Raw genomic sequence first — 26135 nt, 5'->3', positions numbered from 1 at the left:
AGTTAGCTAGGGCAGGTGTTGCATTGTCCTCATTGAAGACTGTGATTACAGTTTATGGCCACTGTGGGTTTGTTGGGCTGCTGGTAGCACTGAAACAGTAAAAGCAGGGAGATGCAATCATTGCATCCATCCCAAGAGCTGACTGAGAAATTAGCCTTTCCAACCTTGACCTAAAAGCTGTTTACCCAATTTATTTCTTCTCCTCTCTGATGTAGAGGATCTTCTGGACAGGTGATCCCAAATCAGCTAAGACCCTAGAAGCTTAAAAGACCTATTCAGCCCTTGAGGACCAGGCCATGGGGTTTTCACAGAGTAAAATGGAGCATTAAGCCTAGTGACAATCAGGTCTGATTCTGCAGTCAGATCCTCTCCTCTTCAAGGTTTTCCTCAGCTGATCTGTCCTCTCACCTCTGTGCTCCTCTGGGGGAGTGAGAATGGAAGGAAGGAAGGAAGGAAGGAAGGAAGGAAGGAAGGAAGGAAGGAAGGAAGGAAGGAAGGAAGGCAGGCAGGCCTATATTAAGCATTGAGCACATGCACTGTAGTAGGAGCTCAAATACAAATGAACATATGGAAATTGAGGCATGAGCGTTGCTATTGTATGTATCCCCCAGTGTGACATTCTGTCAGTGAGAGCTGTAAGACAGTCCACACCCACAAGGAGCTTATACTCCAATGGGTCAGACAACACATATAGAGGAGGGGGGGGGTATTTTGGTCACGTAAGCCAAGAGGATAGTGAATGGAAGCACACGGGAGTTCATTGCCTTGACCTTTCCGGGAATATTCATGTTGAGATGATCATTTTTTCCAGAGCTAGAGGTAAAAAGCATGGGGCCTAGTGACACAGTGTTAAGATGGCCAGGGAACAGTTTGGGCTAGAAATGATCAAGTCTTCCTAGTCAGGAGCCCGAGGACCTAGGCTGGGAACTGAAGTACTAGGCTGAAGGTGGAGATTGGAGTTCAGGAACGTGGTGTAAAGATGGATGGGGAGCAAAAGAGTGAGCTAATGGAGGAATGTAACCTGTTGAGTTTTTTGCTGACAGAATTCCTAGTTACCTAGCATCCTTTCACTAAATCTCCATCTTTATTGTAAACATTCAAAATGTGGAAGTTTCAGGCCTATTGGTAAAGCTGAAACTTATTTTAAGCCAGCCTGCTTCTGGACATAAGCGTGGTAGCCTGTTGCATGCACAAAGAAACTGCAATAATTGGGAAACCTTTTCAAGTTAGAGTTAAGTTTTAAGTTATGAGATGACAAAGGCTTATTTTAAGACAATTCTATTGGCAAGTCACTGAACTCTCCAAATTTTAGTTTCTTCATTTGTAAAATAGGAAAGATGATGTGTCAAGTGTCTGAGCTAAAAAGGTTATTGTGCAGCTCAGATGAACGGATGGATGAGCATTTGAGCACTGGGATACAAACAGAGAAGGCTCTGCCAGAGTTCCTGCTGCATCTGGAGGAGAACATGGGCCAACGGAAAGGCCAGGAGCTCCTAGGGTGCTTCTGTGGGGTAGATGGCCAAGCTCATGAGGCTGTGGGATAAGCCATATGCAAAGAACACACAAAATAGATGAGTGTTAAGACAATAATGTGTATGAAGGATTTTGTGAATTTTGAAGCTCTCCATATATACAAGTTAAGATTAATATAGAAAGGAGGGATTTGGCGATGGGCCTTGCTCCTTAGGGCTCTTCTGAGACCTCTTACTGCCCCATCCATCGCTGTAAGCTTGCTTCTGATCTCTCTGGAGTTTTGTGTCCTCTGCTACAAAGCAAGCAGCATCCCAGCCCTTTGAAGCCAGAAGAGTGTGTCTGGGCCTTTTTTCTCCATGCTTTCTTTCTAGCCCAGCTGGCCAGCCTCATTTTATGTTATTCCCCCTCCATTTGTTTCATGCTCCATCCCCACTCTGCTCTGCCCCCCATTTTGTCTCCTCCCTTTACACAGACCTGAAATGTACCTTACCTCGACTGCTTAGAATATTGAGCTTCCCTCAAGGCTCTGTTCTGATGCCATCTCCTCCAGGAAGGCTTTCCTGATCTCTCCCAAATTGTTACTACACTTACCTGGGCACATGTTGTATCTGCCAAGGAGAATATATATCCCAGTGATGGTACAGATTGCAGTTTGTCCACCTCTCATCTTGTCCTTGTCCTCTCATAAAGTGTCCATAAGAGGTCACGCGCCGGCCCCTTCCCCCCCCACCCCCCCAAGCCTGAAGGACTTGCTTCAGCTCAGGGACCATTATGCAGTCTTCCCTTTGTCCTCTGTGAATGCCCCCACCTCCCTTTCTGGTTCTCCTCTCTGCTGATAGCCTTTGGGCTGCTTCTTAAATGTGTCTCCAATGTAATTGAATCCAGTGCTGTGTCCACATTCTATAGATGAAGAAACTGGATCCCCAGGAGGTTCAGGATGTGGCCAAGATGCCACGGTAACTTGCTTGTGCCATAGGGCTCATGGGGTCATCACTTTAGAGGTGTGGGGGATTTTGGAAGCCAGCCCATCCACTGCTCCTCGTTACCCAAAGGAGGAAGCTGAGGCCCAGGAACATTGAGTGACTTGCCTAAGGTGCCACAGGTAGCCCAGTAAGGGGCAGAGCTAGGGCTTGACCCTCCTGGGCCCTTTGGGTCCCAGTCCGAACAATTGATACAGAGTATGTGTCTGTGTGTAAGGGCTTTGTAAACCAGTGTTAAGCACAGTTACTGATTCCTAGTCATTGGTGATTCTCAGGAACTGATACATTTGTGAAAAGAGAGAGAAGAAAGTCTTTGTTATTAAAACTGAGGTGATGTGGGAGCCAGAAAGAGCCAGCTTTGGCATCCCCCTGTGGCTATAAGGGAGACAGAGAGGGTGGGAAGAATCTTTATAAAGTGAAGAATTTACACATCCCAGGTATTAGCCCATTTTTTGTGAAGCTGTAGTCAGTACAGTTTCAGCCCCTCAATTTAGAGATGAAGCAGGTGCAGAAAGATGGACCATCCATTAGGAAGATGGGCTGGAGTTCGAGATGAGGGGACCCGGGGAGGAGGGCCCTGGAGGCGTCTGTGGCTCTCTCGTCTTCCCTGTCACCATCTCTCCTGTTTTGTCCCTGTTCCCACACCACCCACAGGACGCTCTCAGGCCCTCTCTTACCTCACAGCCTCCTCCAAGGAGACCACCCTGCTCTACTTTTTCCTTCACAGCTTTCCTGCACAACTCCATTTCTGTTATTCTGCTGTTCAAAAGCCTTCTGTGACTGCTTACTGTAGATGGAACAGAACGTAGGCTCCTGAACCTGGTATTTAAGGCCCAACAGAACCTAGCTCATGTGCTCTGTGAATATAGGGTTCTCCAAAAATGTTTTAGTGCTGTATTTCAAAGTGACTGGTTTCCTTTGTAGTCCTACATATTTAATTTCACGTATTCAAAAACATCACTCTGAGCAAAGAGGGAGGTTTGCCTATCTAGCTCCAGCCAGCCTTTCCCGTTCCCTTGGTCTCCTCCCTTCATGTCCCCCTGTCCTCTGAGCTCATCCTACCCTGTGTCATCTCCATGCATTCACATAGACTAAGCCTCATACCTAGAACATGGCCCTTCTGCATCTCTCTACCCATCAAGATCCTTTTCCTTCCCAGCCCAGCTTAGGCAGTACTTCTTTAAGTGATTCTTTCCCAATTCTCTCTTATTCTCTCCAAACCCCCACTGAGAGTGATTTCCTCATTCTAGACGTTCTTTGTCTAGGGCTTCTCGTTGTTGATACCACCCTCCTTTTTATCACACTTTTTTGTATGTGTCTTATTTTCCCATAAAACGTAAATTCACTGAAGGCAGAGACCATATTGACCTTTCAAAGAGCTTGCACATGATAGGTATTTAGTAAAGATGTATTGAATTGAATTGCATTGTCATGGGTAGGAGTCCAGAATCTGGCCAAGTAGAATATAGAAAACTGGGAGGGGAAAAAAAGACTCCTGTGGAAGATAGAGGACTGGTCTGGTGGGGTCTTGTTTGAAGGAGATGATGCTTTCAGTGACTCCCTCATTGATGCTGTACAGATGAAATCCTTTGGTCTTTTCTTTCTTCCATTCCCTCGGTATACATAGAGTGCTTCCTGCTTATCGCTGCCCTTGGGGGTGGGCAAGCAAACTCAGCAGAAGGGAAGCAGCCCCCATTTGGAGGGCATGGGTAGTCTGGGCAGGCAGAGCTCCAGGCTGACGAGGAGGTGACGGGCCCATGTTCAGGGGGCTTGCCCTTTCTCCTCATATTGATGAGGACCCTTCTCCGGCTCGCTGTGCCAGGCACAGCATCAGGAAGACACCGGGACAGACACAGCATTTAGCCTTAGAGACGAGCTGCCATTGGAATTGGTGGAAAGAGTCCACCTTCCAGTGCAGTCATAGACATGCATGAAAACAAACCACAGGAAGCTTCCCTGTGGCAGAGCATCCATCGAGATGCCTGACCCAGGAACCTCAGTCCCCTCATCTGTAAAATGGGCATGAGGATCACAGTTGTCCTGCCTCCACTACAGGTTCAATGAGATCATCTGTGTGAAGTGCTTTGTAAGTCTTAAAACCTTGTTATTGTGACTCCTGTCATGCCTGTCCTCTTTGCCATTTCAGGTTGGAAGCTGAGCCCAGTGGTTGGAGCCGTCTATGGCCCTGAGTTATATGCAGGTAGGGCTCCTACGCTCCCTTTTTTGCCCTTTGCTCAAAGTGGTGTTTGCTGGTTTTAGGTGTGTTCCCTCTTTCTCATGTTTCTTGCCCTCTTTCTCCTTTGTTCTTTTAAACCCAAAAGCAGCCTCCAGTTTTCAAGCAGATGTGTCGCTAGGCAATGATGCGGCAGTGCCCCTGTCGGGAAGAGGGGGAATCAACACTTACATTCCTCTCATCAGTAAGTAACACCTCCCATGAGCTTCCCCTGGCACTGAGCCTACCTGTGCTGCATGTGCAGCCGGAGGCCTGGGGCAGGGCAGGGGTGGGGGAGTGAGCATGGCGGGAGGTCTCTAGAACCCTTCCCCTTGGTGCAGCTCACACACTCTAAAGCTGTCCCCTACCCCGGGCTTGCAGTCCTCAGTGTCTCGTTTGCTTCTTGTCTCACAGTGACTTCCTGGAGCTATCAATTTTCTCAGTTCTGTTGGAACTTAAATGTCATTTTGCCCTAAGCCAACTTTCTATAGCATACAGTGTGATCAGACAGGAGCCAGAGGCCATGAATCTCATACCTGTACGTGTTTGCTAGAAGGTGATTAGCTTCCCATAAACTGGCCCCTGCATGAATTTCTGCCTCTTGAAAGGATAGATGAGTAGGGGCATAGGAGGGCATCCTGCATCCTCCCCTTTTCTGGGTTTGAACTAACCGTAAGGAGTGAAGATAAAGTTTATGACCCCTGTCTTATCTCAGAGGGATATTGTGAGCATTAATGAGAGGAAATACTTATCAAGCCACTTAATTACATACAAAAAAGGGGTTCTTTTGATGAAAGCTTGTTACCGAGTATATAATATGGTGGATGTCGACAAGCATCGTCATTAGCCGGTCAAAGAGCTTACGCTAAGTCTGGTTTAAAAGGCCTCCCCAAGTCCTCTCCTGGCATGTGTGGTAGCAGGGAGTCCTGCTTCCTGGCCTGTGGGTCACCAGGGGTGGAGGTGATCACTGTTTTTGATGCTTTGTCATGGAAGCCTTCATTTTTTTCAGGCTGCACATCTCTGTCTCCTTAAGAGCCCCAGAGTGGCACAAGAGATGTTGTTTGTCCATAGCATCTTTGCGGAGAATCTGTGGGCCGAGCCTGGGCCCTCTTCCAGGATGGGCAGATGTTCTCCTAGTGAAGAGAAGATAGGAGTTCTCTCATCTTGTTCCTTGTCTTCCCCTGCAGTTCCTGGCTTCCCTTACCCCACCGCAGCCACCACGGCAGCCGCATTCAGAGGAGCCCACCTAAGGGGTCGAGGGCGGACAGTGTATGGTGCAGTCCGAGCGGTACCTCCAACAGCCATCCCTGCCTATCCAGGGTAAGCACCGGCTTCCACAATCACATGAATTCCCCCAGTAGGCAACTGGACATGAATTGTAGCCCTCTTGCACAGTTCCTAACACAGTGCCTCGTACTTAGCAAAATGTGGTGATTGGATGGTCTGAACCAGAATGTGACATCATCAGAACCCAAACCTGAATTCACTGTCAATTGGTTATTTAAAGCTTCATTTGGATAACCTTAAGCCTTCTTGGTGGTGGCTTAAGACAGTAGCCCCCGCCTTCTGGTGTTTACCAGCAGTGTGTTGGCATGGCGTTCACTTAGCATCGCACGATTGTGGAATAACACTTGTGTCTGAAGAAAACGAAACCGAGCGCTCCAGGCCATAGGCCACAGATGCATCTGCTCTCCACTCTTTCCCCCACACCATCTTGTGGCTGAGCCTGTTCCGTGGCATCCCGCTGGGTTGTGCTGCCTACGTGGGGAGCGGCAGAGCTGGCTGTCCACAGTGGGTTTGCTTTCTTCGTAGGAGACGAATTTAAAAGAGTTTAATTCAAAGATCAACGAAATCCATTTGAATGAAGGGAAAGGGGGAAGTAGGAGGAATTAAACTGCAAGTGCCTTTCGAATGAGGGCAACATTCCTGACATGGCTGAGCGTCCTTCACCCTTTGACTTTTTTGTATGGAGGGTGCCTCACGCAGCGGAAGGGCTCCCTAGCAGCCAACAAATCCACCGTTCCTGAGCTGGGAGGAAGAGTGAAGGTGGCAGGTTCTGTTTGGGCTATTTCTTGATGCCGAGTTGAAAGAGCATGGGGTTTTGGGCAGAGGGCTTTTTGTGAGTTAGTTTACTCCAAGGCTGTTCTCTTTTGGATTCATGGACGTACCAGTTAGGATACTCATCTTATCCCCACCTACAAAGGGACTGTCCTTCCAGTTCTCACTAGGGAATGCACATAGTGGCCCCGGCACTATTGTCTGCTGCCTGGCCGGAAGGATGGACGTCACGGGGAAGAGCCACCATTGTTGTCTGTCTTCTCCAAGCTAGAGTTTTACTTGTTTGACTAGGACCGAATGGGTCAGTGGGACTAGGGACAACAGCCAGAGTCTTCCTCGTGTATGGTAAAACCACCTCTTGGCGGCAGTATTCATGGCCCAGCGCTAGATAAGGCACATGTGCACCTTGACGTGGGCAGGCCACAGCAGCTGTCTGAAAGAAGCCGCCACAGAGTCATGAAACTGACGCTGCGGTTCACAGCTTTCCAGGGTTCCATCACCATGCGTTTCACCATCTCCATCCTTTGCTGCCACTAACTTTATTTTTTATCTTTTGTTCTCTAACTTCTGGCTGCTGACATCCTCTCTTTCCAAAGAAACTAATAAAAGACACATAGTATTTCACCAGGAAGCCCTTAGAAGTCTTTCAGTTGTGCTGCTACCTAGGCAATGAGTTTCTGGGCTGTCTCTCTTGTCAGTCCACAAGAGTCATCATCATTGCATTTCAAAGTGAAGCCGCCCACCTGGAGCTTGCTAGGAACATTTTGTTTTAATAATCCTCTGAGCTCACTCTTCTAAATGTATAATTCATTTTTAGTGCATTCAATAGGTCATTTCTGTACGTTGACAAAACCTGAAAGCCTGAGCTCTCGAGTGTTCCATCTTCTCTCATGTTTATGCCAGATCCCACTGACTTGAGTGCCTGACGTCAGACACTGATTTCATATTTCTCTTTTACGAAACAGACTTGCTACATTAGAAAGATGACAGTGGCCTACCCGGATTTGTCTTAAGAACTGGATGGCACTCATAGTGACTTCCCAAACAGAATCTTATAATCTTACTAGTTAGATTTTCCAGGGATGATGAAATAGAGGCCATGTCTTATTCTGGGCATGATCCAGGTTCCGCCACCTTTCTCTGAAATAAGAAGTTTGTGAAGGCTTTCCTTAATCCCCTTCATAGAAGCAGCCAGAGATGCTTCCCTGGAATCAGTCAGGTCTGATTCCCTTGCTGTGCGTTTTCTAGCCTTCTGCTTACAGGCTGCTCATCTGTCCCTCATAAAGCAGCTTAGATTGGTGTTGCCTTGTCTGTGTAAACTCAGAACTGACTTTTGAAATTGAGAGATTGTAGACTAGCATGGAAGGGGTGAGCAGACCCTCAGAAGCTGAGTCCTAGTGAAGGGGCCTCCTAGCCAGAGGCAGAAGCAGCAGTCAGACATGCTTTCTCTCTCCTGTGACCCCTGAGCCCCACTCTTCTTGCCTTCCCCAGCAAAAGCTCCGAGTTGTGGAGCTCAGGCCATAGCAGGGAATAGGGCTCAGCCTGCTCTGTCTACAGGAAGCAGGTGGTTCCAGGGCCAGGCCGCCCTGCTGTGCTCCTCTGTGTACACAAGAGAGTGTTCCCGCCTTCTGTAGTTTGACCTGGACGCTAGCGTTGCTTGTGTTCGAGGCATGAAGAAGATAGCCCAGGCTTGTGTCTCCTTCCTCCAGGCCCAAGAGTGAGAGCCTTGGCAAGTCCCTGTGCACACACAAACACCTTAAAAGGTTCGAATTTCACTTGTAAAACACCAGTCTGGTGTTGCCCAGAAACAAAATCAGCGCCATCCGTCACTCTGAGTCCCCGGACTTTCTCTCTGGCAAGCTGCCACCTTCTCGCTGCCCTGAGAAAGCCACGTAGTCAGAAATGACCCTGCAGGCCTCCCTGCAGCTCCTTCCCTCTTTGGGTCCTGTGGTTACTAGCTGGGGTCCCCACCGCTCCTCTCCTTCTTAGGCCTTGGACCAATCACCGTAACTTTTTTTAGCTCATTACCTCTGCTTGTGAAAGCAATGCATTGTGGGTATTTTTGGTTGTGTTTTGTTTTGTTTTTCATTACATTCCTCTGTTTACTTTGGTCAGAATTGATTGACTTGTTTTTCTGAGGCGTTGCATTGGTTCTTTAAAATGCTGAATAATAATACTTTGCATGCTTGTGTGATCAGCCAGATCTTATCGCATGTCTAATGTGCAGGGTAAAAGCAGGTGATGTATGGATATCAAAAGCTTATATTTTTAAATGTCGCCACCAAACTGAAAACAAGATACTCAGTGTCATTCTGAACCTTGCTTTGCATATAAGTACAGCCCTTTGGGGGCGTTTGAGCTTTTTTCCCCACATGAAACCCTTTTCCTAAAGGCCTTTATTATTGTTTTGTTCATGATAGCATTATATTTATTCAAAATATTTTGGAGTTAGGTAAAAATGTTTCCACTTTACCACCTCTGTGACAGGGTTCCCTCTGGAGTCTGACCCTTATTTTCCCCACGGAACATTCAGCTTCCTGTTCCCAGCTTTGTGGACTTCGCCCTCTCCTTGCATGTCCCAGAGAACACCCTAAGGCCCCCCAGCCCCAGGGGTGTGAGCCCATGAGGTCCCTCCCCCTTGCCCCAGCCCCTGAGCCCAGGGTGTGGATTCATACATCACCTGCCTGTGTACAGCGCATGTGCATGCTGCCGTCCTCAATAACCGGAACGTGTTTCTGTTCTTTTGTTTTTTTGGTCTTGTTTTTGTGTGGATTTTCTGCAGTGTGGTTTACCAGGACGGATTTTACGGTGCTGACCTCTATGTAAGTACACACACCGGGGCCTTCTCACCCCAACCCCTGATGAGCCAGCCTTTTTTTTTTCTGTTGGTTTGGTTTGGTTTGGTTTGGTTTTTTGGAATATAATTTATTTACTTTGATTTTTCCTCTTCCTTGTGGACATAGACAACAATATTTATATAGTTAAGAATGCAAGCATGCTTCTCTGTCCCTGCGCTTGCCCCCTGGGTGCAAGAAAGACGTGAGCCTTTGGGTTTCCTGATCATTGATTGCCAGGGTCAGTTCACTGAACATTTTCTTCTCCTTTCCTCATGCACAGGCATTGTCTGGATCACTAAGCTACCCGAGAGATGATTAGCTAATTGAAAAATTCTCTTCCTTCCTCCTATGTAACTTTGTATAATTTGCCTACTTAAATAACAGGACTGGTTCAGCCTTGCTCCTCCTCCTTACCCTTTCTGCTTCCCATTTCTTTCCTTCCTATTCAGTTTCTCTCCCTCTTTAAGTATTTTTGGTCTTGATTTGTGCAGTAGATACTAAAGCCTTAGACCTTTATGTTCCCCTAAGTTTAAGAGGATAAGTTGTTACTCTATTGAAGAAGAACTGGGAGAGTCATGATGAGTCCAAGGGTATTATAATACCATCAGTGCAATGCATTTAAGAGCTTCAGTTTGGACCTTGACCCGAGGAAAGCCAGACCAGCCCTAGGTTGTCCCTTTCCTTTAAAGTCCTTCAGAAGAAGTGAAATAGTGGGACACTTAATGTGGCAGAACCTTGCAAACACTTGGTCATGAAGAGATGGTTCAGCCAAGGGGCGTCTTTTCTGGACATATGTCACATGTGACTGGACTCTCACCTCGTATCCCTTGTCTATAGGACTTCCTGGTCCACACTCTTACTGGATAGAATTGGAACTGTGTCATAATGGATCAGGAAGGGAAAAGTGCCCCCTTGGCAGTATTTTGACTTCCTGAGGCCTTGGGGGTCTTCCCTGGATCATTAGAGTCAACCAGAATTTACCTTAGGAGGTAACTCAGGGAGAACAAGTTGGGCTTTTCTGGAAATCAGGATCCTTGTGTAAGAATGTCTTTGCCCAGTCCTTCAGAGACACGTGGGATGTCACAACTTGTGGACTTTTAGAATAGCATAGCTTAAAATGCTGGGAGGTGGGCTTCAGCTGGATAGAGGGAGAGATGGCGAGCACCGTCTCTGGTAGTTGGTGGAACAGAGCTTCACTGCTCACAGCATGGCCTTCCAAGGTGGGCCTGAGTGGGCCACACCCAACACATCTGTGTGCACAGACTTGCTCAAAGTTCACACTCTTCTGTGGCTTCTGCTCCTCTCAGCATAGAAAACAGTGAGAAACCTCTTTTGTTCTTCCTTTTTGTTTCACAGTGAACCTTGAGGTTAGGGAGAATGGATCCCTCCTTAAGCCCAGTCGCTCAATTCGCTATGTATACATTTACACAGGACATCTTCCATGTTCCGACATACACATTTTCATGAAACACCTGTGTTCCTAAATAGAGTCCCCCAGAATTGGTCTGTGGAGACAAATGCCTTACATTTGGGTACTGAGATAAAATATTAATAAATTTGATTTCCTCTTACATTTTTTAACTCTCAGATTTTCTGTTTGCTACACACATTTACTTAAATGCTATCCATTATTTGCTTAAAATCCCTTTATCTCTCTGTTTCCTCTTCTGTAAAATGAAGAGAGTGGACTCTGTGGCCTCTAAGGACTCTTCTAGCTCTGTAGATACGACACTGCATATATTGGGTTAACCACGCTGTGCAGACAGCATGCAGAGGCCTGTCACCTCCTGGACATGTCCCTCCTTTGTTATAAGTCTTAACAAAACTTTTCCTTGGGACCAGATGACACTGTTCCTTGAGCAATGTGATTGCCCTCTGACCAGATGGGCATTGCTGAGCCACCATTAGAGTGGGAGTTCCTGACCTTGGTTACGTCATGGACTCCTTGGACAGGTGGTCTGGTGAAACCGGCCTACCCTTTCAATGCGTAAAACAAATGCGTAGGATTTCAAAGGTATCCAAATATTTTCTAAAAACAAATTCACAGACCCCTGGCTAAGAACCCTTCTGTGTACAAATTCTAGAATGGGCTTGAACCCTGAGAATAAAACCAGAGTCAGTGGGCTAAGGTCCAGGAGGTCAGCTAAGGGAAGTCAGTAGGATACTGTGGCCTGCTGCACTGGACAGAAGAGCCAAGGGCTGCTAGCTCACCATGAGGCCCCTCCCCTCGTCTCCCATGCTACCAGTTGCTCCGCGCCAGCTTGTCTTGGGATCCTTCTGCCTGCCTTCATGAGGTGGCCACTCAAGGTCAAAAAAGGGACACAAGAGGCAGAGGAGGGAGTTTGGGGAGAGGCCAGGGTGATTGCTTTATTTTTCCTCAGTTGTTTCAGCTTTCCTTTGTCATAAATTTAGTATATGAATTATGGACCTTCTTTTCCTTCTCCTTTTCTATCCTGGGGCAACCATCCCTGCAAACCATCTTCTTCCCTTGAAAGGCCTAGCATTTCTTTCACGATCCCTTCTCCTCTGGAGGCCAATCAAGCCATGTGTCTGTGCTTTGGAAAGGCCCTCCCTGGGGCAGGCGGGAGGGAGGCGGGCAGGAGGCAGGCAAACAGCTCTTCTCCTTTCGGCCAGGAGGGCAAGAGCAGCTCCCCCTGATTCACCTACGGCTGGGCTGCAGACTGCTCCGGAGACTCGGCTCTGTCCGTGAAAAGCATGCTTGCATCCAGGAAAAGAAAAGGCTGGCTGGGCCCTTGGCGGCCGCTTGTATGATTGTTTCCTTCCACAGCTGTGTTTTTTTGAACTGCTCTCCCTGTGTTCTGTTATAGAATAGTCTTACAGGAACCAATCATTAGCGCTAAAATACCTCAGGTAGGAGTGCCAGTGTGACCTGCCAACCAATCAGATTGTGGATTGCAGTGGAAAAATTGAATTCTACTAACCATTCCAGCTCCACATTAGAGATGGGAACAGAGGCTTTTTTTGGACAGTGGAGACTTGGGAGCACGTGGCCTCCGCACTGTGCAGAGCCGTGTCTCGTCCACAAAATGGGCCCAGGCAGCCGAAAGGCCCCCGCTCCCATCGCTGCCACCCCTTCCGCTCATCACTCACTTCTATCCACGGTTCCCTTTTGTTTGGTGTCTCAGCACATCAGACCAGGGTCCTGATTGTCCCCCTCTTAGGGAGGAGAGCAGGCGTGGGAAGGCGAGGGAATGGCCAGAAGCACTTTGGGTCCCAAGCCCCTGAGATGAGCACTCACAGTGAGAATGCAGGGGCCTGTGGTCTACCTCTGCCCCCAATAGAGCAGGCATGCAGGGACTCGAATTCAGGAGACCTGCACACCCCACTCCTCACCATTCTGTTTTCTCATGTCTCTCAGGAAGGACAGTGAGATTAGGGTGTAATGATGAACTGAAAGAAGGTCTAGTCATAGCATGGGGAGCTAGAAATAGGAGAAGAATCAGAGTCTACTTAGTTTGGGGGTAGGCCATAAGACTCAGATGTGATAGGAAAGAATAATGCCCATTGCTTTAACCCTATGGAGCAGAGAGCAGAAGAATTATTGTCCCCATTTTACAGACAAGGGACAGTAAGGCCTTGACGGGGGAAATGACTTGCCTGTGGTCACACCGGTCTTGTGTCAGAGCCAGGATTTTAGTCCAGGCCTCCCCCAACCCAAGTCTAACCCCCTTCACCAGACCACCCTTCCTCTTGGGTGTTGTCAGTGAGTTAGTTCATCTTCTGATGTCATGATCCTAAATATAAGAAGTATTATAGACCCAAGTGGGTCATAGCCAGTCCCTTCTCTAAGATAATTTATTTGGGTTTTGGATGAATCAGTCCACACCAAACTAGACATCTTGGTGCCTCTGGTTTGGAAGAACTGTTTGAACTTCTGTTAACAGCTGCCCTGTCCATTTCCAGTAGCGCTGTTCACATGCTACAGAAAAATCAATATGTGGCCACATAATCCTGGCTCCAACCCCAAAGGCCCTGTGTACATGTTTAGCTTGCAAGAGAAGCCTCCCAGACACCCACGATCATTTCTGCCCACGATGGGAGCGCCTTTTTCCTAAGCTCCTTTGTTGTTTTCCCTTTCACCCTCTGTCCCTCTGACCTCCCAGTGTAGCCTGGACATCATTTGCAAGATCTCCTTTTGCTCGTAGGCCTCCAAATAGCCACCTCTTTCCCCAGGGCTCTCGCTGCAGGGAGAAGGAGGGGAGGGTGCCTGATACCACACTCTTCCCAAAGTCCTATTTCACTGCAGACCTAAAAGCAAACAAAAAGTTCATTGAAAGATTGGGTAAAACCAGAAGCAAGGGAGAACATGCCAGATAGGCCCGACAAGGGGATAGTCAGATACAGTTTATGTTGGGAAGGTTCCACTTTGGTGGAAATTGAGCCCTTTATATGATATTCACTCTGGTTAGATTCAGCTCTGACATTGGACTGCAAGGGACATTTATCACTGACACAGGGATCAACAGTCATTAGGTAGAAAGGAAATTTAAAATGTGATCCCTGTGCTCAACCTCAGAGGTCTTTATGGGTAGGAACTCTGAGAGTAGCAATTCAGGCTCATAGGATTAAGAGCTAAGAGGAGCCTTACAGATGATGTCATCTGTCTCCCTCATTTTACAGATGAGGAAACTGAGGCAGTGAAGTAGAATGACTTTCTCCCAGGGTCACAGGGGTGGTGACACAGTTCTTTCTGCAGTGCTACCACACTGCCCCTCTTCTTCCCTCTGGCAAAGCTGGAGGTGAAGGCAAAGTCTGGGGTGTGAAGGAGAGAGACATAGCAGGAGTTTGGGGCCACTTCTGAATGGAGACAAGTACAATGTTACTGGTAGGAGGGGGTGGTGGAAAAAGCACAGAAGTTAGTGTAGAATAATAGTTTGGCCTACTTACCAAACCATGGGTCAGGAAAGAGCCATGGGCAGGTTTTGTAGGGGTCACAGTTACCTGGGAGTCCTACAGGACAGCATCCCGCAATGTTGGAGAGAAGAAAACAGTGCGAGAGTGTAGGGTTGGCTCCCAAACGGAGCAGCCACAGGCATGCAGGAAGAGAGACGAAGGATTGGGAAAGCCGTCCCTTTTCAGAAGGCAGTTTCTCTTTGGCTTGGCCTCAGCCAGGCCCGTTTGATTCACATCCCAGAGTTCCCTGAAGCTGTCCACATGTTCCACTCCATTGGAAACGATTGGGCCGTGCTAATTCCCACTCTTTGTTTTATTTCAAATCATACACAGATAGACTCTGCAAACAGCTTCAGATCGGACAGGTCTGATTGTGTGTAAATACATATGTCCTTTTTAATTTTTATTAATGGTTGCTTCATTTTTGCATCAGTGCATGGTTCAGAGCAATACACATCAGCTGTTTCATGACTCCATATATCCAATGGATTATTTCTCCTCTTTTTGTTTGTTTGTTCGTGCAGTCAGCTGAAGACATGTTAGCACCTCACTCTAAATCTCTCAGTGGAGTCTCTGTTCCCTTCTCTGATATAACAGATGGGTTATTGCTTGTTATAATTATTAACATTGTGGTGTGGGACCAGGGGCTAGGGTGGGCAGGACTTCCCATTCTCTCGGGCTGGGGAGGGGCCAGTTGTTAGGGGATGGAATGTTAACTCCAGTGGTGACTGACTGTCTCCGTAATACCAGGTCGTTGTGGCTGCACGCTCTAGTAATCGAGGCTGTGACTTCACCAAGCTTGTGGTAGCGCCTAGGGCAAACGGCTGTCCCAAGAGAATGCTGGGATAGATAGTCTAGCCAATACAGTCTGAACGTGGTGATTTTGCTGGTTGTTTTAGCTCCAGATGTCAGCATGCTTAGTTCTTAATGTGATTAATAAACGTGGTGCCATACTCCCTCCCACGCCTGAACCCAGTCTTTACCCCTCTTCCTTTTGAGGATAAACTTCAGTTAAGAGGTGATGACAGGAAGCTTTTTGTTTCAAACTGCATTTTGTTCTCATGTTCCGTAAAAGCCGTGATATTTGCTCATTAGAATCTGTTAGGGAACGTTTGGGGAAATAGTCCTCTGCCTTTGTAGACCTGACCGGCTCACAGGAGGCTCAGAGAGAATGAGTCTGAATCCACTCTCTGTCACCAGTGTATTGATTAACAAACAGTGTAATTGGAAAAGCAGGGCAGCAGACATAATTCATCCTTCCAGTTTCCCCAGTTCCAGGCTGTCCCTTTTCCCCAGCATTTGGGAATCGGTGGTGAATGATAAAATCGGCCAACTGAGCGATTGCCTCCAGGGCCAGTGGGAGCCTGCTGGGGATTCAGTCCAGGGCTGGCCCCCGGGGGTGGTCACATGGTTGTCAGCTTTTGGGAAACTCATCCACAATGTTGAGATTGCTGTGATAGAACCCTTTCTTGAAAGTGTATTTACCAGAATGCCCACATTTCTTCTACAGAGCATAAAATCACCTTAGATAGAGCATCACCTGTGTGCCTGCTGAATAAACACTTTAAACATCTCCCTGCCTCCCTGTGTTTGGGAGGAGACCATTCTATCCCTCACAAAAGCCCCGTTCAAAGCCTTTTTTGTGATCAGTGAAATGGTTGCCATCTCTCCCTCTTCCTCCCCCTCTTGCTGTCTCTCTCTCTCTCTCTGTCTCTCACACACACACAGACACACATACACAACCACACACACCAATTTGCAATGGCCCATTGTCTGCCAAAGAGCTGAGAAAAAAAAGTTTGACTAGTAAACGAATTTCAGAGAATTTCTGTCGTAAGAATGCAGACCCTCACTGATTTGGGGTAGATTTTTGCTATATAATTTTCTCTTAACTCACTAACAAGGACAGTTGGGGACACAAATGTGCAGCTGAAGTACCCCTCCGAAATCAGAGTAAAGTCAGAGGAAAGAGTGGGGCCCTTTTTGTGAACTGTCATTTGTGTAATGAAACAAAATGGAAAGTTCAGAGGAAGAAGCAGAAAGCTTCAGGGAGCCCTGAGAAGCAACGAGGCTGAGGAATAGATAGGAGCTTGTCTCCAAACGCTGGACTGTTGCCCTGCCCTGTTTTCAGAAGCCATCAGTATTTGGGCCGAGAGTGTTAGCACAGCCTGTGCTCAGCAAGTGCCCCACAGCCTTCAGGGTCTCCCACCACACACGCACACGCACACACACACACACACACACACACACACACACACACACCTGGCACCTCTGTTCTGCACGTCGAAGTTTCCCTTTGGAGAAGGAGTCATACTTTTCACCAGTATCTCCCTCCCCAAACCTGGAACAAAGACAAGGAGATAACTCTTCCATGAATGGACCTGGTTCATATAAGGAGTCAGTGCTGCCGGAAAAGAGGGGCAAAGCCAGGCCTAGAGTGAAGCTGACTTTTCTGCTAGAAGGAAAACATGGGAACGAATGCAGTTTGAAACATTTCCTTTCCTTGGGGGTGTGTGTGTGTGTGTGTGTGTGTGTGTGTGTGTGCGCGCGCGTGCACGTGTGTATGCATCTACCCCTTTGTGGGGAGAGGTCTCTGTAAAGTCAGTTCTTCTCTTTCCTTTAGGGTGGATATGCAGCCTACAGATATGCACAACCTGCTACCGCGACAGCAGCCACAGCCGCTGCCGCCGCTGCCGCTGCTTACAGTGACGGGTACGTAGCGAGAGCTGGGGCCGTCGCCGGGAAGGCGATGCTGAAAGTGCCCACCCTTCCATCCAGAACCAGAAAAGGGCTTGGTCCATTCAACTTCTGCCACGCCCCATTGTCAGAGCCCTTGATCCTAGCCGAAGGACTTCTGGTCCATCTTCCTTCCTTTATTCCCCCTTTGATCCTGAGCCCCAAGTGCACATATCGCCAGGACCCCAGCATTCTCTAAAACGCATATAAGAGTGGGAAGCATCGGTAGCTTCCTCCTGCCAGGATTGGTCCAATGTGGTCACCTCAGCCACTGGTGCTCTCATACATATAAGGCCCAAACCCACTCTTCATGTCCTTGAGCCATATCTCTCTCTCTCTCTCTCTCTCTCTCTCTCTCTCTCTCTCTCTCTCTCTCTCTCTCTCTCTGTAAAGGGACTGATTGTTTTTCTCTTCCTCAGTTACGGCAGGGTTTATACAGCAGACCCCTACCATGCCCTTGCCCCTGCCGCTAGCTACGGAGTTGGCGCTGTGGTAAGTTGGTTTTTCTTCTTTTGGACTTTTCCTTTCTTCCTCTCTTTCTTTTCCGAGTTGCAAAAGACCCAGGATGGTAAAAGATTCAGTGGATAACAAGAAAAGCCTTGACTTCCTTGCCAGGTGAGGTATTGAAAATGTACCTCCTGCTGCCCCTTTGTGTCTGTTGGGGGTGAGCCCCGTAGGTCACGTAGCTGCAGCAGGAGGAGAAGAGGTGGGGACATCACCGTGAGGAAGAAAGAAAGGAAACACGATGGTGTCTTTTGTTGCCTCACATGTTGGGCATTTCTTTTGTCATTTATGTGGTAGATCTGCTCTGTGCTCCTTGGGGAGAATGTGTGCCCACTAGGAGATTATCAAGAAGGGTCCCCCCAGGGCTCAGGGGCTTTCTGAGTTAGGCTGAATAACGTCCAAGGTGCAGGGGGAAGCTGTGTGATAATGCTTCCTCATGGTGACAGAACCTGGCATTTTAATTAGCAACCAAAGCTCTGACTAAAGTAAAACTGGGGAGTTCCTTGGAAGGCACAGAGTTAGCAGAAAGTGGTGACTTTGTTTTTATAGGAAGGCAGCAGGTTAATAAAGAGCTGCCCACAGAGCCTCATCCTGACGTGGAGCTGACTGGGCTCTGTGAGCTTTGGACAGGGAAGGGCAGTGGCACGGCCCTGAACACCTGAGCCTTGTCGCTGAATCGTCACCAAAGATGTGCGTCTAGTTCCTGCATCGGCGAGCTTGTGGTCCTTGTGAGAGACTGAAAGAGAAATAAGCACGAAGGGTGAACTAAAGACTTCACAGGGCCGTCTTGTGAGCCTCAGAGAAAGGAAATGAGAGAGGAAGCCTGGCTTTGGCCCACTTAAGCGTCTGTTCTCAGTTACCAGAGATGCATGAGAGGGAGCACCAGGGACCTGGACCATGTCTGATGAGAAGAAAGGTCCTTGCTAGGGGCTCGGTCTGTCCAGACAGGGGTAACAGGCTTGCTTCACACAGTGTCAGAAGCTTCCAGAACCTGCCTGGACTCATGGACCCCCCCTAGGATGCATTTCCTCGAGGGTTTGATTCAGGAAGGTCAGGTGAATAAAAGGGTGAGAGAAGGTGACAGGGATAGAACCGTAGAAGAGCCAGCCCCGGTTCTGAAGGACAGAGAGGACCTGCCTTAGTGGCATGAATTGACACATGGCCTGAGGCGGGACGGTGGACAGGCTACCCACTAAAGTGCTTTGTAAATGCCAGACATGAGCATGGGCGTCTCGAGGAGAAGCGAAGAGAGGGAGGACATGTACCCCGAGAGAAGCAGACTTGGGTCCTCAGCAGGTGACGGACAGCTGTGAGCACCTGACCTGCCCCCCCTCAGAAGACCTCTCCCGCCCTAACCTCTGTACTTAGTTAATGTCCCAAATCTGCACAAAAGAGAACAGGTGCCTTGTCCCTTTCTCACTTATCCCTTGAGAACATCGACTCGGCAGTAAATTTACTGAACTTTGGTTTCAGCATCGCAGTGTAAAGGCAGAAGCCTGACCTTGTCAGAAGAGACCAGCTGGGATCTGTTGACTTGGGGTCCATAGGCAGCTGCCCTTCCTAACACACCTTTTCCAGGTTCTCTCCTGAGGCCCCTTCTCAGCTGTCTTTTTTCTGTCTCCCTTTCATTCCTGCAGGCGAGTTTATACCGAGGTGGCTACAGCCGATTTGCCCCTTACTGAAGTGACGTGACCCCGCAGACGGGACAGCCCCCCATTCATGAGGCCTGGCTATTGCAATATGTACTCCTAGAGGAACTCTATAGCAAGATGAAGAGGAAAAACAAAAAAAACAAAAACACAAAAAAAAGAAAATACTTTTTTATACCTCACTATGTTCTTTGAATATGTATTTTTCCTTTAAATTTCTGCCTTTAATTCTTTTGTTCCAAAGATTGTGCATTTTTCTTTTTTTTTTTTAACTGTGGTAAAAAAAAAATGATGCATTTCCATGTCTGTATGTCCGTGCGTAGCTTATTCTGCCAGTCACGGAAGAGGCAGTTAATGAGGAAGGAAAGACTTTAGAAAGTGACCCATTCAGTGAATCAGAAGTGAACAGGCAGAATTGCCGAGTGAGTCTGGTGCGGCCAGCAAGCCGTTGTGGGACTGGCAAGTGGGGAAAGAGGCTCTGTTCCCTCCTTCCCCGACTCTTAGCCTTTTGTGTTTCTGGTCTTTGGCGGGCAGTCCTGATGGACTGTGGCTGGGATGCACATGCTGAGGGGGCAGCAGGGAGGAGAGTAACATGGACGCTTTCCTCTCTCCTCATCCCTTCTGCTTTTCTCTATTTAGTGCTGATATCCATCCAGTGCTCTCCACAACCATGTTGATAACGCACAGACAAGGCTGATTGGCGCCGAGACCACCATACCTGCCCTAGGCTGCAGGGAATTTTTAAAAAGTTTTCTTCATTAGGAAACAGACCTTCGGATGAACTCTGGAGTGTGGAAGCTATTCTTTTTCTCTTTCCTTTCCTGTAATCCTGGCAGTGCTGCTGGGCTCATTCCACTTTCTACTTTGGCCTCAGTTCAGCTCATCCATCTCCTTCTCTTAAACCCTTGCTTCCATATCCACCAATACCAGGGATTTAGGGCCCAGGGACGACGGACTAGGTGTTGGCCTCTGTGTATTTAGATCTAGGAATATGAGGGTTAAGAGTGGTCACTTCAAAAGGGGGCTGGAGGGAGAGAGCTAGAAGGAAAGGACCACAAGGTTGCTCTGATTGATGACTGTCATTCAGAGAGAATCCCGCCCCGCCGCCCTTGCCACCTCTTCTGTTAAGTCAGGAAAGTAGTCTGTTGGAAAAAATGAAGCACAACATGTCACAGGCCAACAAAACCGTCCCTGGAGCCCCCTCTGGTAACTAGGGCCTGTGAAGGGCAGGCCGGGGCACTCTGTGTAAAGTTCTAAAGCCATAGGAATTTCCATCTTCCAGAGCCTTTAGGAGTGAGTCACTTGAATCTACAGTCTCAAATCCTGGTGGCCATTCCCCTAGCCTTTCAGTATCCCCCAAAGACACAGACCTGAGCACCTGGACTGCTCGGTGAGCATTAACACTACAGGATGTCCAGTTTGGCCCCCGGAGTTCCTTCCTGCCTTCTGGTGGGGAAGGAAGACTTTTGAGAGCAGGGATCTTGCGTGTTGCCAGGAAGAGAAGTCCAGCAGCCCTTGGCAGCAAGGTGTCGTTCTTGATATCTGGTTTCAGTTGGACAAATGATACCTGTCAGGTGAGAAATAGTTTCCCTTCCAGCTGTTAGCTAACTAACCAGTCAAATCAGGCACTCTGCAGCATTCTCAAACTATAAGGCATCAGTGAAAGAGGAAAGATCCTGGTCTATCAGATGGCTCCCAAGCCTTCCCCCAGTGGTACTAGGGTGACTTTCCACCCAAGAGGAAGGCCACACATGGGAGCGGTCCAGAGGTGGAGCTTTTTAGGGTTGTTTTGGCTCCTGCGACAGCACAGGCTGTCAGCTGACTGTGTCCCTGAAGGTACACGAGGCTGCTTGGGGCTGGGCACCCTCTCTGGGCAGAGTTATCCGGGTGGTCCTCTGGCCAAAGCACAACACAGGCCTTGGTTCTCTTTCAAACGCTTCTGCCTCCTCAGTCCTTCCTAGGAGAAAGGCAGCCAGGGACATGGCGGAGCATGGGAGAGGCCTAAGGGCTATTCCTCATTCTCTGCAGGAGTAGCTAGAACTAGGGGGCACCAGACTGCCAGTCCATTGGCCACTTTCTTTTTTTAGGTTTGTTTGTTGTTAAGTTTTTTTTTCCCCAAGCCAAAGTTTGGTTTGCTCTTAAGACAATTTTTGTTGTGTGTATATAAATCTTTTAGTTAGACTGAAAATTGGGAGGGGGGACAGGGGCTTTCACAAACTCTAGAGAATGGGAAAGTGGGTTTTGTTTTACTTCTTTTGACTTTTTTTTTTTCCTTTTTGGATTGGGAGCATTTACTGATGAAAGCAGATGTCTGAGAGCAATCTAGTGTCATATTCGATCCAGTGTCATTTCCGCAAAATGTCCTTTGGATCCGAGACTAGGCCAAGATCCCAAACAGTGCCGCAGTGGTAGCAGCCTGAAAGGGCAGAGCATAAAGAGGCTTCTCCCCTGTATCTCCTTTCTGGGGAGAGAAGGGACGTGATGGGAAAAGTAGAGAACCCAGTTCCTAGGGACAGCAGTTTGAGCCAAGGCTCTCCTCTCTGCCTTTCAGTTCAGCTGGTTCTGGCTGTGGGCTCCAGAAGCCGGACTCTGTCTCTCCAGTGGGTTTGTGTTGCATTCACATAGCCCTGTGAGCACCTCTTCCTGCTCACTTCCCAAGAAGCACCCGGCTGCAGAGCTCTGCTCCTGCACTGGTCTTCCTCTCGTTGTTCTAGGTCAGGCTGAGAACTGAGGCCTTGCCTCCCCCCAGGGCAGCTGGGGGTCTAGCTCCAACCCTGGGGTTTCTAGAGGCAGGTTCCTCAAACCCTTGTGGTGGGTCCTCTTTCCTCTTCTCATTTTTTTAAAAAGAAAGTTGGGAGAAGGACAAGGGTTGGAATCCTTGCTCAGCTTGTTAGAGGAGGTCAGTTGGTAATCCCTAGACCCTTCCTTGTGGATCCACTCTGCCTGAATGAGTGAGTGACAGCCTCCCTGGAGAGCTCTTGGTCCAGACTCTGTAAGTGAAGTCTCCCTCCACTGTTTCCTCTGGCAGCTGGGTGATTACGTAGGGTTCCTCCAATGAGACCCCATCTTTCCCTCCCTCCCTTCTTACCTCTCTGCTCCTGGTCCTTCCCAAACTCCCTGTGGGACATTGAACCATTCAGATTTGCCTAGCTTTAGCCATATGGGATCTGGCCTTCTTGAAGGTTGTGGTTGCAGAATACAAAAGGAAGGAAAGCATTGTGTTCGGGTCAGCAACAGCAGCCAGACCCATGAGCCAAACTTTGGGGGTTCAGTTCTTGAGACAGGCAGCCCCTGAGCCGAAATGTCTTCATGCCTTCTCCCTCTGGGGTCTGCTGTTCTCAATGAGTCAGAGGAAGTGAATGAGTCAAAGTTCGGTAGGGATATCCCATTACTTATTAGTTGTACTAAGCAGCCTTTGAAAGCTAGGGGCGTAAAAATGGGGCTTGGAACATATAATTCCCAAGAATATGCAAATAGGGCATAATAATGTCCCCTTCCCTCTGCCCAGGGTAAAGAGGTCGGTGGGAGACAGTGTGGGGAGCGCCAGGAATCCAGGAAGGGAGGGGGCTGGATGGAGGAAGGAGTCTACAGGTCCTCCCCTTTGGCCAGGCCCAGCTTCGAAGAGGAGGAGCTGGGCCTCCCGCTGCCTTTGGCAGCCCTCTAGCTCAGAGCCCTTTGAAGGATGGGTTTTTCCCCCTGGATGCTGAAGGAAAGGAAGTTGGGGGGGAGGGGGGAGGGTTGGGTAGTGGTGGTTTTAAGACGTATGTTACCTGTTTGCACTGTTTTAAAATAGGAAAAAAATATAGCGGACAAGGTGAACGTCAAATGTAAACTTCTGTGTGTCTTTATTTTTCTGTCATGCTCTTGAAGATGTTGACCATTTGTAGTATACACCAGTGAAACCTGATTCTCGATTGCATAAAACACTATATTTTTTGGCTCTGTTACTGTCCTAAAGCCCCTCTTCACTGCCTCCTCTCCCCTTCCTTGTGAGCGCTCTCCCCTCATCATCACTCGTCCAAAGGAAGAGCAGTGACTGCTGGGCAGCCTCTGGGCCAGGGTTTGCCCTCTGGTTTGCTGAGGGCAGAACCTCGTCCTCAAGATGCCCTGACCACAACAGGTCATTTGCTTCCCAAATCCAGTACTCTAGGAATGGAGGGGGGGTCCCCAAGTTGTGTAATTGGCTGTTGCGGGTGAGTTCTCCTCCACGTTACCACAACTGTAGCCAGTTAAAGTTTACTCAGGAAAACGGTCGATCAATTCAGCCATGGTAGTGCTGGTTGGCAGGGATTTGGTAACTCCTGGAGAACTTGCCCACCGGCCAAAACCCAGACCTTGCTTTTAAAGGAAACGGCCAGCCTGGAGGAGGGGCCCTGGTGCCTGGTAGTAGAAGAATGCCGGTGCCATGAGGGTGAATCTGAGACTGGCGTGAAAGAAAAGAAAGGGCCTCCTTTCCCTTCCCTCCCCCATCCCTTCCCAGGAGAGGTTCGTGCTGGGGACTGGGGGGTGGGGGGGGCTTCATTTTTTTTTTCTCTTTGGTTCCCCGGGGCCTAATGTACTTTGAGGAATGTCAATCCCCCATCAAGACTCCCAGCCTCAGTCTTTCTCTTGATTTTGGAATTTTTTTTCTGTTCACATGTGTGTGTGTGTGTGTGTGTGTGTGTGTGTGTGTGTGTGTGTGTGTGTGTGTGTGTGTGTGCGCGCGCGTGTATGTGTGTTTTGGCAGCTCAGTTTAGCTGTATTGTATATTGAGTGATAAATGAATCCTCCTTTTTCTCCCTAAAGGATATGAGTAGTTTTGTTTCTCTCTCTCTCTCTCTCTCTCTCTCCTCCTGCTCTCTTCTCTCTTTTTCGTGATGATTCTGCTTGTGAATAGCTGGAGTGAAACATGGGGCTGACGGCACATGTAAGCTAGGGCTTCGGAGTAATAACAGCTAGTGTAGAGGTCACTTGCACCCCCCCCCAGCTGACCTACCTGAGACTCTGGGCTTTTCAGTTCAAATCATTGCAAAACTAAAAATGCCACAGAACTGCCCCCCCTTTCCTCTCCCTCCAGCCCTCCATGGCAGTGACTGAATCACCCCTCTGTGCAGTTCCTCCTGCCCCCTCCCATTGCCATGGCAAAACAGGTACCTTTGGGGCATAGGGGGCATCAAATGGGATGCTTGTATATTTGACCACCTGGCCTTCCCTCCCTCCCTCCTTCCTTCCTTCCTTTCATCCCCCTACCCCCACCCCATCACTTCCCAGGACGCCCGGAGCTGCTCACCTAGGGTCCTGTTTCCCTGCTAACCCCAGAGAAGCACCCCAGGGCTTTGTGATGGTCTCTAATCTCCCTCCCCTCTTGTTAAGTATCATAATGTATAGTAGCTTTCAGACCATACAGTATTCATTGGGTTACTCCTATTATTATCACGTAGCTGGAATTGTGAAGGTCGGAGTAGTTAGATCTTTAGCTTTGCCTCATTCTTTTTTGTATTACTATCCATGTGTATAAATTATTGATCACGTTGCTGGCTTTTATAAACTCTTCGCAAGGGAGGGGCACTGCCTTGGCCTTTGCTAATGGTAATGAAGCACTGTTTTTAAATAAAAGAGAGAAACACCCATCTCTGGCTCGCCTCTGTCTCAGGTCCTTATGGGCTCAAGAGCTCCAAGGTGGATTGCACTTGGATGAGAAAATGACTGTTTTTTTCTGGTCTTAAAGATGAATAGTTAAACGTAAGCCATAAGGAGGAGGAGCTGTTGGTAAACCCAGGCCAGAAAAACTGGACACTCCTGGGCTTTTGTTGGACTCTGGTGCTCTTGGAAACAGGAAAGTGGCGTCTCAGCAGAGGCCATCCAGTGGAGGCTGGGTGGAGCCTTGTTGGAAGGTGGGGGAGGTGCGGGGGATTCCTGAGCTGAGGTTCTTCCCCTTCTTCTAAGTGGGTCTGACTCCACTTAGTCAGGGGAAGCCAGGGCTCCTTCAAAGCATCATGCTCTTTTTAAAAATTGTATATTTTATTTTTCCCCAGTTACATGTAAAGACAATTTTTAACATTTTTTAAAATTTTGAGTTTCAAATTTTCTCTATCACCTCCCCCTTCCTTGAGACAGCAATTTGATATAGACTGTATATGTTCAATCAAGCATCGTGCTTTTTAAATGCATAAAATGACAGGTGAGATTATAAAGGAAACCAATTACATTGAAATGCAGTTAGCAAAACATTTTTGGTAATGTGAAATCACAAACTTGAAAATACAAGGTTGTGGACCCCAGGTTAAGAACCCCTGGACTGGATCATCCCTAAGATGGCTTCCACTGAGGAGACCCTTGTATCCAAGTGAGGAGAAAGGAAGGGATAGCTTCATCAGAGTCACATTCAGAAGTAAGATTTCGGGGGGACTTTGAGATTTAAGCACCTTCCTCCTAACAGTCTGTGAAGGCAGGTAGTTCAAGTGTTAATATATCCCAGAGGAGGCTCCAAGCACTTTGGTGACTTTGCAGAGCATGAGAGAGAGAGCCAGGAGGCCAAACTGGGCTGTCAGCCCATGGGTCTAGGTGCTCGCAGAGGAAGTTCAGGGAATTCTAGAAGAAAATCACCCCACCCTGAGGAAAGGCTAAGGTAAAACACTGTTAGAATGAAGAGGGGGAAAAAATTAATAATAAAGGAAAAGAGCAAAGGGGAAAAAGTTGTCTGAGAGCATGTGATGGCTGCCCAGGCCCAATGTGTCCAGCAACAGCATTTGGGTCACTTCAGGCAAGGTCTGAAAATTGTGATCTCCTCATG

At 48.3% G+C, this 26135-nt stretch overlaps 1 protein-coding gene across 19 annotated transcripts in view; it reads left to right on the top strand.

Moving 5' to 3' along the window:
• Positions 1 to 24972, top strand: part of RBFOX2 (RNA binding fox-1 homolog 2) — a 303671-nt gene extending 278699 nt beyond the window's left edge. For 7 of the 19 annotated variants that reach the window (XM_078147138.1, XM_020982484.2, XM_020982480.2 and 4 more), the window contains 7 exons: positions 4600 to 4653; positions 4775 to 4870; positions 5853 to 5985; positions 12389 to 12431; positions 17098 to 17186; positions 17630 to 17702; positions 19352 to 24972. In XM_078147138.1, coding sequence (XP_078003264.1) covers positions 4600 to 4653; positions 4775 to 4870; positions 5853 to 5985; positions 12389 to 12431; positions 17098 to 17186; positions 17630 to 17702; positions 19352 to 19396 — 533 coding nt within the window. In that variant the 3' untranslated portion in view covers positions 19397 to 24972. Of the gene's footprint in view, positions 1 to 4599; positions 4654 to 4774; positions 4871 to 5852; positions 5986 to 9505; positions 9546 to 12388; positions 12432 to 17097; positions 17187 to 17629; positions 17703 to 19351 lie in introns of those variants that run through there. The other 12 variants (XM_078147142.1, XM_078147133.1, XM_078147164.1 and 9 more) reach the window with 5 other exon arrangements.
• Positions 24973 to 26135: the final 1163 nt, after the last annotated feature.

The sequence above is a fragment of the Phascolarctos cinereus genome, unplaced genomic scaffold (assembly GCF_003287225.1).
Source record: "Phascolarctos cinereus isolate Bilbo 61053 unplaced genomic scaffold, phaCin_HiC Scaffold_1;HRSCAF=81, whole genome shotgun sequence".
Lineage (NCBI taxonomy): Eukaryota > Metazoa > Chordata > Mammalia > Diprotodontia > Phascolarctidae > Phascolarctos > Phascolarctos cinereus.
Note: the sequence above shows the minus strand (reverse complement) of the source record. Positions and strands in the feature narration are given on the sequence as shown.